Raw genomic sequence first — 14233 nt, 5'->3', positions numbered from 1 at the left:
AAATATTTTTTGAAATACTTGTTTCAATTTTTTTAAATTGTTGCACAACACCTATTCCGATAGTATTTTTCTGGTTTATTCTTCTTTCTTGCAATTCAAGAGTTTTACTCCTCTTCTTCACCAATTTTGGATTTGATGAATGCACATACGTCGAACAAAAGCTGATAGTAGAAAAAATATACCTTTTGGAATTGGGATGCGTACATCCACTTTTAATGTCTTCTTCTTCACGTAGAATTGTGATATTGAAAACGTGTCACAACATACTTGCCTGTCTCAACCAGCATTGTATAAGGAGACATGGTGTAGGAAAAGCACGATGAAGGAGAGGTGCTGTGGAAATGGGTATTTCAAATTGGGGGGTGCAGGCAAAAATTGAGGTGCAAGAATTAGCAGTTAGCATTTTGTTAACAGGTATTACGACCAAGTTCTTAGAAAAATATTTAAGAGTTGCATCTTTATTTTCTTCTAGTATATAGAAAATGTAAAATTAAAAGTGAGTGACTTTCTTTTTTAACATAAAATGTAAACCTTTTCCATATTTTAAATCTGTATATTCATGTTAGAAGTCTGGTTGGTAATACATTTACTAGAATTACACCGTCTATTATTTAAAGCTATATTAGTTACATGTAAATATGCTTGAAATTATTTATTAGAATGTATTTTTAATAAACTAAAATAATTTTTTATTTTTTATATTTTTTCTAACATGATTTAAAAATAAAATAGTTTTTGTTTTAACTTAAAAACCCTACTTATTTATAAGATAAAGACATAAATAACATTTTCATTATTCAAAAATTTGCAAATTTTACTTATCATTTTCAATAATTTATTTATATTTTTTTTACCTTTTTGTTTTAGTTTCTATAAATTGGTATTGAAAAAGAAGTTCTTATTTTGATTGGAACAAAATTTATATTTCTGTTCTGATAATGTTGTTTGTTAACATCTTAAACCAACGTGTTAGCGTCTGAGTTAGATGACGAACAAATTTTTCCCTCAATTTTTCATCTTGTCTGAATTTTACAGTGAAACAGGAGAAACGCATGGTGTGCATCATAGTGATAAAGATGTTAGGTATACAGTTTAAAAGTTTGAAGCGCTGGGAAAAATTATCCGAAAGTGTTGGAAAGGAAAAATGGGGAGTGTGGCGTGGAAGCAGCTTCTTCTGAACGCTTTGGAATCAAACGCTCACCTCAAGCACTCTTCTTTCATGCAACTCGTATAGTATCAGAATCAACCACTTTGTTTTTTTATTTATTTTACATTTTTGTTATTCATCGTTTTTTTTTGGTTTGGGACAGGCAACCATAGGAACAAACGGAACACCTTCGAACCGCACTGTCGTTTTCAGGTTGTCCCTCTCTCTCTCTCTCTCGTTCACCTTGTTGGTTTTAATGGAAAATTCATGACATTGTATGATCTGCGTTTTCAGAGGATTCCAAGATAATACTGATAACATCCAAATTAACACTGATGCTCGCACTCGCAAGGTTTCTGTTTTTTTTTCCTCGAACAACTTCTCTAATTAATCTGATGCTCGTATTGTATTTAATTTATTAGCTTAGAAGAAATAAATAAATTGTTAATGGTTCAAGCAATTCCATTAAAACCAATTTAGAGGAGTAGAATTTAGACAAACACGTCGATTGTGGAAATCTATTTCATTGAATCTCTACCAAACATGCTACAGTCATTTTGTTGTATTTTTTTTTTTTGAAAAGCTACTCAATTAGAAGTTTCTGTTTTCTTATTTGTGGTGTAGATTGAAGAGCTCAAGCTTTGCTCCTCTGCTGAGGTACTTGTTTAGTAAAACAATCTGATGAGGGGTATAATAGATTTTGTGAATTGGGACTAATTTAGTTTTTTTTTTTAGATTTGTTGGTATTTCACGGATTCCTGGGAGCAATTTCGGATAAACGGGAATGTAGATATCATTGATGGTTCGAATGCCGAACCCCTAAAACTTCAGGTTTGATTAAAGATTTTCAGTTATGATTGAAATAGTCATTCGTTGGATCCATTGTGATTTGAACATTATGTATGTTGCGTGAGTTTTTATGTATAATTGTGATATGGAAACCAAAAGGTCCAGCTAAAGCGATTATGCTATTTTAACCATCGCTTCTTTCACCTATTGAGGGAAGTGCAATCAATACCCTTTGATAGAAGATGATGCATTATTCTTTACGCTAAAGGAGACAAGTATGTCAACTTGTTCTCTAAAAGCAATTTCAAACATAAGTTGAGCTAAAGATAACTGCATAACGGGAAGATTAAATTAAAATGGTAGTCTGGAATTGAATGTATAAACCTGCACCATGCAAAATGAAGAAATCTTTCTTCTCCCGTATCAAATCAGGGAAAGTAAAACAAAACCCTTACGTTTTGTGCTGTATGCTTGTCAGGTTTCTGTTTTGAACTTTTTAAAAACTGAAACTGAACTTCAATTTTACAATTTAATTTCACTTTCAAATTTTTGTAGTTTTCAATTTTCAAACTCCAATATTAAACTTTAAATTCATTTCAATAATCTTCCCCTCCTGTAATAAATTCATGATGCAGCAAAGAGAACATTCTTGGTTTGCCAGTTCATTGAGATCAAGGTCGCAATACCTGTGCCCCAACCCTGGACTTCCCTGTCTACATGAGCAAGCTCAGCCAGATATATCATTAGATCCTTCTACAGGTCCAATTGATGCTTTTTGCCTTCTGATCCTAGAGCCGCATCAGGTAATGATATCTCTCATACTCTAACATAAATATGTGTGTTTTGCATCTACACATTCACTTTGGTTTCAACCACGTACAGGTTGATTACTTGAATCTTAAGAGTAACCAGAGGCTAACATTCAAATCAAGTGTGAGTGCTGCAGCAGAGAAAAGCTGGACTGTGGAGAGGGTCAACCCATAATCTGTTTTCTGCCAGTGTCGTGTTCCTATTTCACTGCAGACAAGAAATTGAATGTTCCGAGGGTATATGAGAGAGAATTTGAGGGAATGTATTAGTCAGATATTCATTTTACAATGGCCACTGGTGTTGGTGCAGCCCTTTGAAGGTTGCGCTTGTTCAATAAGTTTAGTAAGATTGGGTGTGAATTAGCCTCGTGCATATAGCATCATATCAATGTAGACATCTCAATTGGAACTAGTATAGAGGTGGAACCTTGGAGAGAACAGGAGCCACTATTTATTACTTTGATTTCAAGTAATATTAATATCTCTTATTTCTATTTCAGAATTCAGATGGATTAGCAGATATAGATCCAACTATAGAGAATGAAATTTGCATTTATCTACTGCATGTCTGGTTCAATTTATTTTAAGGAAATAATCACTTATTTTTTGTTAACTTTCTAAGAGAACTTTTGAAAAATAAGCGATTATTTCTCTAAATTTAATCTCTACCAAACATGCTACAGTCATTTTGTTTTTTTTACATCCGTAGTTTTTTTCTTTTAAAAGACATGGAAATGCCACACTTTACAGCAACAAACATGGAGCTAAAGATCGCTTGGCAGGAAGATCTGAATCATCTGCTATTTTCTATTTGTTATGATCTGCTGGTAGTCTTAACACTTTGGCAAGTCTGGTGGAGGATGTGGTAAGGATTCCAGCTCTCCTTGCCCATTGTTAACTATAAATACCATTCCCAGTCCCCATGACTTGTGTATATCAATGTGGCAGTGCAAAAACCACACCCCTGCATTATAGTTTCATTTTACTTTGATCGTAAGAAATTGATAATTCAATAAACACTAAGAGAGAGAAATGAATAATCCTTGCTTTTTCAATGGAACAATAGAGAAAATAAATTCAGCGTTAGGGACTATACCTGGATTATCAGCAACAAAGCGAATTGCTGCCCATCCTCCTGTTGGAACTCCAATTGTGTTCATGTATGGAGGATCCACTAAATTGAATTGTGCAGTTATTGGGTTATAGTTACCCTTGCCATACCCTACCACATAAAAGCTGTGGCCATGGAAGTGCATTGGGTGGTTTTCAGTGTTGACTATCCCTGTGTCCTGCAAAATGAGTTGCACCCTGCTACCATATTTAAGGACCTTTATTCTAGTACCATTCAATGACTGTGTGTCATATGGAATGGTATTAGGGGCACCATTAACAAAGTCATAGAATTTTGGGGGTGTGTCTGGGAAATCTTCAGTGTATGTTCCTTTTATTTTCTTATAATATGCTTCCAAGATTGAAATGTTGGGATTAACGAAACTTATATTGTTCATTGAAGCTGCCAGCACCCCATTGTGCATGCCTTGGCAGTTTTGCTTTGGTGTCTTTGAGTGACACTTTTCAACATTCAAACCAATGGTAATGAATAGATGTTTATCGATTTCTTTGAAAACATTGACTTGATTTAGGCTCCTTAATCCGTCCATAACTGTCTTAACAGCCACTTCATCATCAAGTTTAGGCAATTTAGCAGTTAAAGATAGGCTATCAGACGGAGCTCCTATGTAATTGAAGCCTGCTATAGCTGAGACGTTTTGATATATGACAATCTTTCCAGACTCATAAGGTGCTACAGCCATGGAGTATTTTCCTACTGGTTGATTTGCAGAGACTAGGACACTCAATGTTTGACCTGGTCCAATCATCACTGAGTCTGTGGTGAATGGCTTGGTGTATTCAGCATCAGCTTCCACGATTGTTAAATTGTGATTGGCGATGGCGAAGAAATTCTCAGTGTTCAGACCTGCATTAATCAATCTTAACAAATAGGTCTTCCCCGGAATCACGTCAATTTGGTAGACATCTGAAATGAAGAGGAAAAAAACATACGTAAGAAAAGGGAATGCAGAAAAAACAAATTACAATAGTATTAATATGTGATAGACTGGTTTAGTGGACATCGTCATGATGTCAACGAGCGTTAGTGGCATGATCCACCACTTGGATTTTTCTTTTTTCTATCAGCTTAGTCTAATTGAAACATCTTATAAAAATAATGATTCAACCAATAGACATGCAAGAAAGTCCAACAAATGAGAATCGCCATTATCACAATTACATTGTTAGTTATGTTTTATTATCTCAAATACCATTAGAGGAGCAGTTGTAGTTGGGTCCTGGATGACCGTTAATGGTATACGCATCTGCTTTCGGAGGAGGTCCTCCACTTGCTAGAGTGGCCTTCTCAATTTGTTGGAGATCCTGCAGCCAATATTCCCCTGCTATGATTCATATCCAACCCACAAACAATGGCATTATATGGAGAACATACAACTACATAATACTCTGAATTCAAAACCAATGGGAGATACCAACTTACCTAGTATAATTATGTGCTCTTCATTGGGAAACTTAAACGGGTAAGGTACCCCAGCCTTTGGATAAACAATCATGGCACCATGAACTGTTCCTCTTAACCAAGAAACATGAGCATGCCAGAAGAAGGTGCCCTTCTGCTGCACCACTGAAAAATTATAAGTGAAGCTCTGGCCTGATTGAATTGGACATTGTGTAATCAAGGATGGCCCATCATACCAGCATGATAGCCTTTGCCGAACACCATGCCTAATTTTTAACATTCAAGTGTCAGCTGTATGATATCGTTACTTGAGTGAACTATTTCCTTTACAAGGTTGTTATTGGGATTACCAGTGAATTGTAACATTGAAAGGTGTCTTGTTGGTCACTTTAACTATGATTCTATCATCCTCTTGAGCGTAAATAACAGGTCCTGGAAACATACCATTAATTGTGACAATGTCTTTGGAGTTGCAAAGTTTGGTATCTCTTTTGGTTTGAACCTGTGCAGTAACCATTTAGAGCTTAACAAAATAGAGAAAAGGCATGGGAGAGCACAGCATTCCACTGGAAAGTGAAATGCGGTGCCATAATGTGCACTTAAAAGTAAATTATACCTTGAAATCATAGAACCTGGTTGATTCTCCCATAGTACTTCCATGTGCTATATGCTTCGCATTGTAGATAGAAGATAGCAGACACAACCACCGCATAAACAAGGTGATTAAGTTGGACATTTGAGGGTAGGGAGTAGAAGTGGGAGCCTGAGGTAGAATAGAAGGGAGGCCCTTTTAAAGGAGTAAGACAATGAGACTCTCCTTCGACGATTTTATTTTATTGGAGAAAAGGCTCAAAAAGGCTATGCAGGTTCTATTCTATTTGTCAGCTTTCATGATTCCACTAGCGTGAGTTGGTGATAATAAGGTGTTGGGAAGTGATTATTCAACATGACCACAGTGGTAGGGAAGGCTTCAACATTCCCTTTTATCCCAGTTCTCTGTTTTTATCCATTTTCTTTTTTACTGTTAAACATTTTCTGTTACAAATCATACCATTGACTAAGAATAGAGGGCACACCATGCCCCTAAACATGCTCCATATTAAACCCCACCACAATCAGTCACCTTCATTTCCATTCTACTAATCTTCCACAAATCTGAATGCTTTATTACTTTTTATAATAGAGTAACATGTTCTAATCAAGTTGCTTCGTACTGTTGAAAACCATACATATGGTAGAAACTAAACTATTAAGCATTCAGTTATCTGAAGTAATTCAATAAGAAGTCATCAACAACAACTAATCATATTCCATCATTTGGGATATTATATATGAATTAATTGATTTTATTTAACAGGGTCTTAAACCATTTTTTTTCCAATAAAACCTTGTTACTCTCAGGCTGCTAGCGGTTTTCTTTTCACATGCCTGATAAGATCAACTTTTTTGAATTTGAGTGTGTTTTGATAAATGCTGCAAAATTGATTTTTGTTAAATTTGATTGTGAATGTTTAAGTTTAGATGTTTTTATTATGAAAACCAAGTTAATAATAAATTCAATGACGTAGAATTAAATAAATGAAAATTTACTTGAATCACATTAACTGTTATTTTACAGTGTTGTGAAGAATCTAAAGTCAAACTAACAAATTTCTGGGTGTTGTAAGTTGATTACTAGTCTATATAGTCCCAAAGCACCCAGATTTTGAAGAGTTGAAAAAAATAAAGCACTCTGAAAAGACAAAGATTTGGACAACTCAAACCATTCATTTTCACTTTGTATTTGGTGAAAAGGTGGTTTACTTTGTTTTGCTTTTATTAGACATCTTCCTCTTCTCAATGATAAGCAAAGTTGATGCACGCCTTCACATCCCTAGACCACCATTATTGGAGTAAATCATATCACGACCTTCGTTACTATTTACAAATATCAGTTTTTAACTAAAGCATTTCAAACATCTTTCTGGTTTATTTGCTTTAACAGGGTACGCTTCTGATAGTCATCATACCTAAAATACATCTTCTTTGCATGGTATCTTTTCCAAACAACACAAAAGGTTTCAATGCTAGTTCTTGAATAGCTAATTGATTATATTATACACTCTTCATGAAACTCACTACACATTCTGATAATTGAACTACGTAGTGATCATATCAAATGTACTTAACTGGTAATTAATGGCCTCAATAATTGGCAAGTAAACTAATTTTTGAACCTTTCAATTAAACCACTTCGTATATTCTTTATTATATGAACTTCTCTTTCATCATACTTCTGCTCATTTTTAGGTGACTTCATTTGTTGTATCAGTGTTTCTTTTTCTGTAGCTTCTTTTTTCATCAGTACAGTGAAGAATGTAGTGTACGTCTGGAACTTTCCACTGTTAGCATACCTAGAAAATCACCCTTGAGGACTATAATGACCACTCGGGTGGCAAATATTGCCATTTTTGAGTGGAAGAGACATTTGAAGGACAAAATTTTACGCTAAGTAGCGATGCCAAGATGCAGAAATTATATCATTGTGTCTCTTCTCATGCATGCCATTATACACATTCTAACTTCTGAAACACGCTTTGCACCAGCGTCTGTTCTTGTCAGTCCCCACATTTCCTCTCACAAACAATTACTTGCATAATAATTCATATAATAAAGTATATAATTTAGAAGAATAGATCAGTTCTCCACAATGGTAGGAATTTAAGAATGAATTAAAAGTTCTGTATTGAATAAATAAAAAGTTTATACCATATAAGAAAATAGATTCATAAACACACTATTTTAAGATTTATATTTGAAGGTAAAATGTACTATATACGAGTATATGAGCCGCTCATAATTCATTATGTAGAATCTCCCACAAGATTTTACTTTGATATTATAGAGTACAGTTTTTGTATCGGTTTTCTCTTTGTATTGCCAGTATGTTGTACCTTTTGATTCTAATATATTTAAAAAAGATTAATATATTTTAAAATATTAAAAAAAGTATTAATATATTTCAAAGACACACCCAAAAATATAAAAACAACTAATAGAGAATCCAAATTCTTGATATTTGATTAGAAATTAGTTATTTCATAAGGTAAATATGATAAAAAAAATTTATAAAAAAGGTGAGCTTTACAACTTTTTTTGCTTAATATTTACTACATATACAAAAACACTGATTTTATACTTTTTATAATCAATTATAGATGTATAAGATCAATGGTGTTTCCTTTTTAGGTCATACAATTATTAAATAATAGAAAACATAATTTTCACTAACAATTTTTATTTCTCGTATATGCTTTTTGTATTCTAATGTATATGCTTTTTCTATTCTGATTTATATCATTACATCTTTATATAATACATGTTCATTATAAACTAATGGAAATGATGTAAAAAGAGTATTATGTGGCTGAGGCAAAATTTTCAATAACTTTGCTGAATATACACGCTGGTCAAACTTTGTGTATTCCTCCTTGATCATGATTCTTCACAATGATACCATGCGCTTGAACTGAGATCTTATGCAATGTTTCTTTTCTTTAGTTTATGAAGTTACATCTAGGTATATGTGTAGGCATGCATATAGTAAGTCACGAAAATGTTCATTTTTGGAGCATAGGAAGAAAAGAGACAGAAAAATGAATAATATAATATTTATTGGATGAACTTAGTGAAAAGTAAACAGTAGCAAAGAGGATTTTAATGATAGGAAAATGAACTATACATATCTTCACTGGAAAATAAAATTTTTCCATTGATGGATGTTAGGACCAACAAATTTGTTGATTCTTAGTATTAATCACAAATTCAGAGATATACCATTTTTCTTTCAATAGATTGATTATAGATATTAATAAAGTCTAACAACTAATCTCTCCTTTTTTATCAAGAACTTTTTGAGTCATTAAAATTATTTTAACAGAGTGATTATTTATTGGTATTTTTTTTTAAGTATATAATGAATTGTTTGGACAAGAAAATTAAAATTTAGAATTTTTAAAAATATATTTTAAATAATTAAAATAATAAAATTTTAAATACATTAAGAAAAAGAAAAGAAAATAGCAATTTCATAACTAGTCCTTCTCTCTTTATATACATTACACACATATTAAAAAATTGTTAAATATTATTTAAATATTTGAATTTCACTAATACTTTTGTAAATTTTAATTTTAAAATGAAATTTCATTTAATCTAAGTTTAATTACATTATTCAAATAAAGAAAAATTAAAATGTAAAATATTTTAATCATTAAAATGAAATCTATTGATTTTTCCATCTACCTTAATCTGCAAATAGTTTATAAAATAAAATTTATATTTTATAATAGACTTAACAAATAAAAAGCTTCATTAAAATAAACTAATTTATAATTATGATATACGTTAGAGAAATAAACTTTAAATTCAACTCAATTTTAAAGAAAGAATTTATAAAAAAACATTTACACTCATTTCCAATGTGAAAATATTTCCTATTATAACATTAAGATTTAGAAATATATTTTAACCATCAATCCTAAAAAGAGTTTATAGAATAAGATTTACACATGTCAAGATATTTTCTATTATAACATTAAGATTTAGATATATTCCATTTTAACCAACAAAGACACGATATTTTTTTTTAATTAAACTAAAACTACAATACTCGTGCAATTGTAAGATCTAATATTAGGTTTTATTGTTTTTTCACTAATTCTTAGTACACATTTATAATCACATACCTATCATCTAAATTGACATATTATTATTATCTTGTTAATTGTACATGAAACTCTTTGCGCAACCAATAAAATAGAAATTGATAATATTTGACTGGGAATCGAATATCTCTAGGTTGAGTCAAAATGGATACTTGAATATCAATAAGAAATAAATAAGAATTGCATAACGGATGTGTAAAATATGGTAGATGCACAATTTTTCTACACATAATATTATAATTAAAAAGTAGCTTGCGTAGTTGAAATTAATTTTTGAATTCATAATTAGAAAAAGGTTATTTAATTATTTGACAAAAATAATTTTTCTATCTCTAAAGAAAAATGAGAGAATGAAAGATAAGGAAAGATATATGACCAAAGGAGTGTAAAAAAAATTATGGTGTCAGTGTACCATTGTCTTTAAAAATTGTGTCACTTTCTCTCAATATAATGAAGTTAGTTTAATATGTATCAATTCTTTAAAATTTATCTAAGGTCTTTAAAAGTAAGAGTCAAAAAGACTCATGTAGCTAAAACTTTGTTTTACTATTTAACTCATTCTCATCTTTTTTTTTTCTCAGTTTAAATAATATTTAAATATAAAAATCTTAATATGACTTTCTTGTCCTTTAAGTTGTAAAGCGAAAATATCACTTTTTTTGTGCTAAGTTCCAAAATTATGATTGTATTTTTTTATTCTAAATTTATGACCATTTTTTAAGATGTGCTATGTTGTTTTTTTATTGTGTTTTCCAATAATTATGTGAGTAAACTTTGACTATAAGATGTTGATAGTAAAGGATAAAATTGTAGGATAACTATGAGTATTTTTTATTTGTACCTCCTATCAGATATATATGATTGAACATTCTATCAAAAATACATTTGATAAGATACCGTATTGTATTCATTTGAGCTAGTTATCAAGGCAACTTTTGATACCACTAAAGAATATTTCAAAGGAGTTCATTAAAGAAATTCAATAACAATGAAACCTGGCTCAATTCTACATAAGAGACTTTGCACCGCCCTTAACCAAAAACATTAAAGTAATGAGTTCATGGATTTTTCTTTCTTGTAAGGTGTTCAACTTTCTTATTTTTACTTAGTGTAGAATTTAGATCCATACTTAAATTTCTAATAGAACGGGTCATACCCAAGATAAATGTTATTCCTAGCATGGCTTTCCAGACAAAGTTGCTCATGTGGCTAAATCTGATAATTCAGAATCTAGAATTTTTGATGAAGAGTACCAAGAGTTTTTGATGTACAAGTCTGAAAAATCTTCTAATCTTGGCCAATCCTCCTCAATGTCAAATGTGTCAATTGCCTACATCTCTCAATATGTGGAAGGTCATAGTCCGTGGATTCTTGACTCAGGTGCCTCAGATGATATCTTTGGTAACATCCCTTCATTTTCTTCCATGTCCTCTCCGGAAACTCCTCATTTCATTACTGTTGCCAATGGATCCAAAGTTGCATCTCAAGGGATTGGCAAAGTTTCCCTATCTCTTTCACTAAAATTGAATTCTGTTTTGTATATTCCTCACTGTCTTTACAATTTAATCTTTGAGTCAATTGACTCGTTCCTTGAATTGTTTTGTAACCTTTTCTGCTAATTCCTTTGTTATACAGGAACATGGTATGGGTTGTCTAATTGGAGAAGGACACGAGTCACAAGGACTTTATTTCTTAACTCCTCATGTTCCTGTTTTGCAACTTCATCCCCAAAACTTTTGCATGATCGGTTGGGCCACCCAAGCTTATCCAAGTTGAAGATGATGGTTCCAAGTCTCAAACACATTCAAGTCTTAGATTGTGAGTCTTGCCAGTTAGGAAAACATGTTAGATCTTCCTATCCTAAAAAGTCTGAGACGCGATGTAATTTTGCCTTTTCAACTATTCACTATGATGTAACCTTCATTGATGAATTTTCTCGATGTACTTGGGTTTATTTAATGAAAGAGAGATTTGAACTTTTGGCAATATTTGTGTCTTTTTAATGAAATTAAGAACCAATTTGGGAAGACAAATAAAATCCTCAGAAGTGATAATGCCAAGGAATACTTTTCTGCAGCATTTTCTTCATCCTTATCTTCCCAAGGAATTTTACACCTGTCAACATGTCCCTACACTCCACAACAAAATGGCATTGTAGAGAGAAAGAATAGAAATCTCATTGAAACTGCACGCACCCTGATGTTGAATACTAATGTTCCTGTTCATCATTGGAGTGATGCAGTCCTTACTGCCTGTTTTCTGATTAATAGGATGCCTTCTTCCTCTCTTGAGAATAAAGTCCCTCACTCTGTCATTTCTCCAAACGACCCTCTTTACCATGTCTCTCCTTGTATATTTGGGTGTACTTGTTTTTTCATAATGTTTCTCTAGGTCTTGATAAACTCTCTGCAAAAGCTATTAAGTGTGTCTTTGTGGGATACTCTTGCCTTCAGAAAGGGTATAAATGTTATTCTCCCTCAACCAAGAGGTATTATATGTTTGCTGATGTCACATTCTTTGAGGATACATCTTTTTTCTTGTCCTCTATGGATCGTTCATTTGTTCAACAAATGTTTCCTCTACCATCATGTGATCCCTTGGTTACTCCTACTTCTTTACCTCAAACTCAAAATGCAAATGACATTGTTCCTCCACCTCTTCTCACATATCAGCGTCGGACACACTCTCAAACTTAGAACACTGAAGATCCTCGAGACTTAGATCCTCCTTCATCAGATTCCCAAACCATGGATCCTTCATCCTCCTCACTAGGGATGGCAAAAAAATCCGTGCCCGCGAATATCCGCGTATAAAATCCGCGACGGATAGTTGATACTCACGGATATTTACTACCTGCAACCCGCAGGTAACGGATATTTTAATATCTGCTTATAAACGGGTCGGGTGCGGGTATTATACTATCCGTACCCGCGGATACCCGCTACCCGCAAAAAATAAAAATAAAAATTTAATTTATATTTTATTAAGTTAAATTTAATTAAAATTAACATTAATTTATATTTTACAAGATTAAATTTAATTAAAATTGAATTTAAATTTAAATTTAATTTAATTTATATTATATTTTATATATTTTTTGTAATTCTATTTAAATTTTATTTTAATAGTTTATTAAAATATATTTTTTTTAATATTTGCGGGTATCCGCGGATATCCACGGGTATCCGCGGTTTTTAAAATACTCGTGGATATTTTTTAAGCGGGTATCCGTGCAGGTAGCGGGTGGATTTTTTTTTTGTCGGGTCGGGTTGCGGGTAGGCACTATCCGTGCCCGACCCGACCCGTTGCCATCCCTACTCCTCACCCTCTCTTGACTCAGATAATAATTGGCTTATTGCCCTTCAAAGAGGTATTCGCTCTACTTGTAATCCTTATCCTGTTTATAATTTTGAGTTATTATCGTTTGTCTCCTCCATATTTCTCTTTTGTTTCTTCCTTATCTTCCTTATTTCCCTTGTGTGTATTGCATACACATAGAGTATTTTATTTATAATGTAAGATATAGGCCAAGGCCCTTACTACAGAATGGGCTGAGCCCAATTAATATAAACACACATCTTAACATCTAACACTCTTCCTCAAGCTGGAGCATATAAATCATATGTTCCAAGCTTGTTACAAAAATAGTTAATTCTAGGTTCTCGTAAGGACTTAGTGAATATGTCTGCCAACTGGTTACTTGAGTTAACGAACTCAGTCTTGATATCTCCGGATATGATTTTTTCTCGAATAAAATGACAATAAACTTCAATGTGCTTGGTTCTCTCATGGAAGACAGGCTTAGAGCTAATATGGAGAGCAGCTTGATTATCATATATAAGTGTCATGTGAGTGACATCTCCAAATTTCAATTCACTAAGTAATTGTTTAAGCCATACAAGCTCGCAAGTAGCTGATGCCATAGCTCTATATTCTGTTACTGCGCTGGACCTTGCCACAACACTTTGCTTCTTACCTTTCCAAGATATCAGGTTGGTACCAATAGAGACACAATATCCAGAAGTAGACCTCCTATCAGAAGGGGAACCAGCCCAATCAGCATCTGAATAACCAACGGTTTTTGTATCGTTGTTAGGACCATATAACAAACCTTTTCCAGTTGATCCTTTAATATACTTCAGTATGCGAACAACTGCATCCCAATGGTCTTCACATGGGTTTTTAGGAATTGACTCACCATGCTAACTACGAAGTAAATGTCAAGACGCGTAACAGGAAGATAGTTTAA

The 14233-nt window shown here is 32.7% G+C and overlaps 2 protein-coding genes across 2 annotated transcripts; one reads left to right on the top strand and one right to left on the bottom strand.

Moving 5' to 3' along the window:
* Nucleotides 1-275: 275 nt before the first annotated feature.
* Nucleotides 276-3251, top strand: LOC124832173 (Pyridoxamine 5'-phosphate oxidase family protein). Its single transcript, XM_047306308.2, has 8 exons — nucleotides 276-414; nucleotides 1036-1228; nucleotides 1311-1360; nucleotides 1442-1499; nucleotides 1772-1804; nucleotides 1883-1978; nucleotides 2572-2739; nucleotides 2819-3251. Exons 2-8 carry the CDS (start codon nucleotides 1145-1147, stop codon nucleotides 2918-2920), a joined length of 591 nt encoding a protein of 196 aa, XP_047162264.1. The 5' UTR covers nucleotides 276-414; nucleotides 1036-1144; the 3' UTR covers nucleotides 2921-3251.
* A 134-nt stretch (nucleotides 3252-3385) lies between these two features.
* Nucleotides 3386-6398, bottom strand: LAC6 (laccase 6). The gene is made up of 6 exons (XM_047306306.2): nucleotides 5895-6398; nucleotides 5629-5780; nucleotides 5300-5544; nucleotides 5070-5198; nucleotides 3842-4783; nucleotides 3386-3709 (listed from the first exon to the last, which is right to left on the bottom strand). The coding sequence occupies exons 1-6, from the start codon at nucleotides 6012-6014 to the stop codon at nucleotides 3579-3581; spliced, it is 1719 nt and encodes a 572-aa protein (XP_047162262.2). The 5' UTR covers nucleotides 6015-6398; the 3' UTR covers nucleotides 3386-3578.
* Between the last annotated feature and the right edge of the window lie 7835 nt (nucleotides 6399-14233).

This window comes from Vigna umbellata, chromosome 11 (genome assembly GCF_029865625.1).
Source record: "Vigna umbellata cultivar VRB3 chromosome 11, Vumbellata_1.0, whole genome shotgun sequence".
Lineage (NCBI taxonomy): Eukaryota > Viridiplantae > Streptophyta > Magnoliopsida > Fabales > Fabaceae > Vigna > Vigna umbellata.
This window is presented reverse-complemented; position numbering and strand designations above follow the sequence as displayed.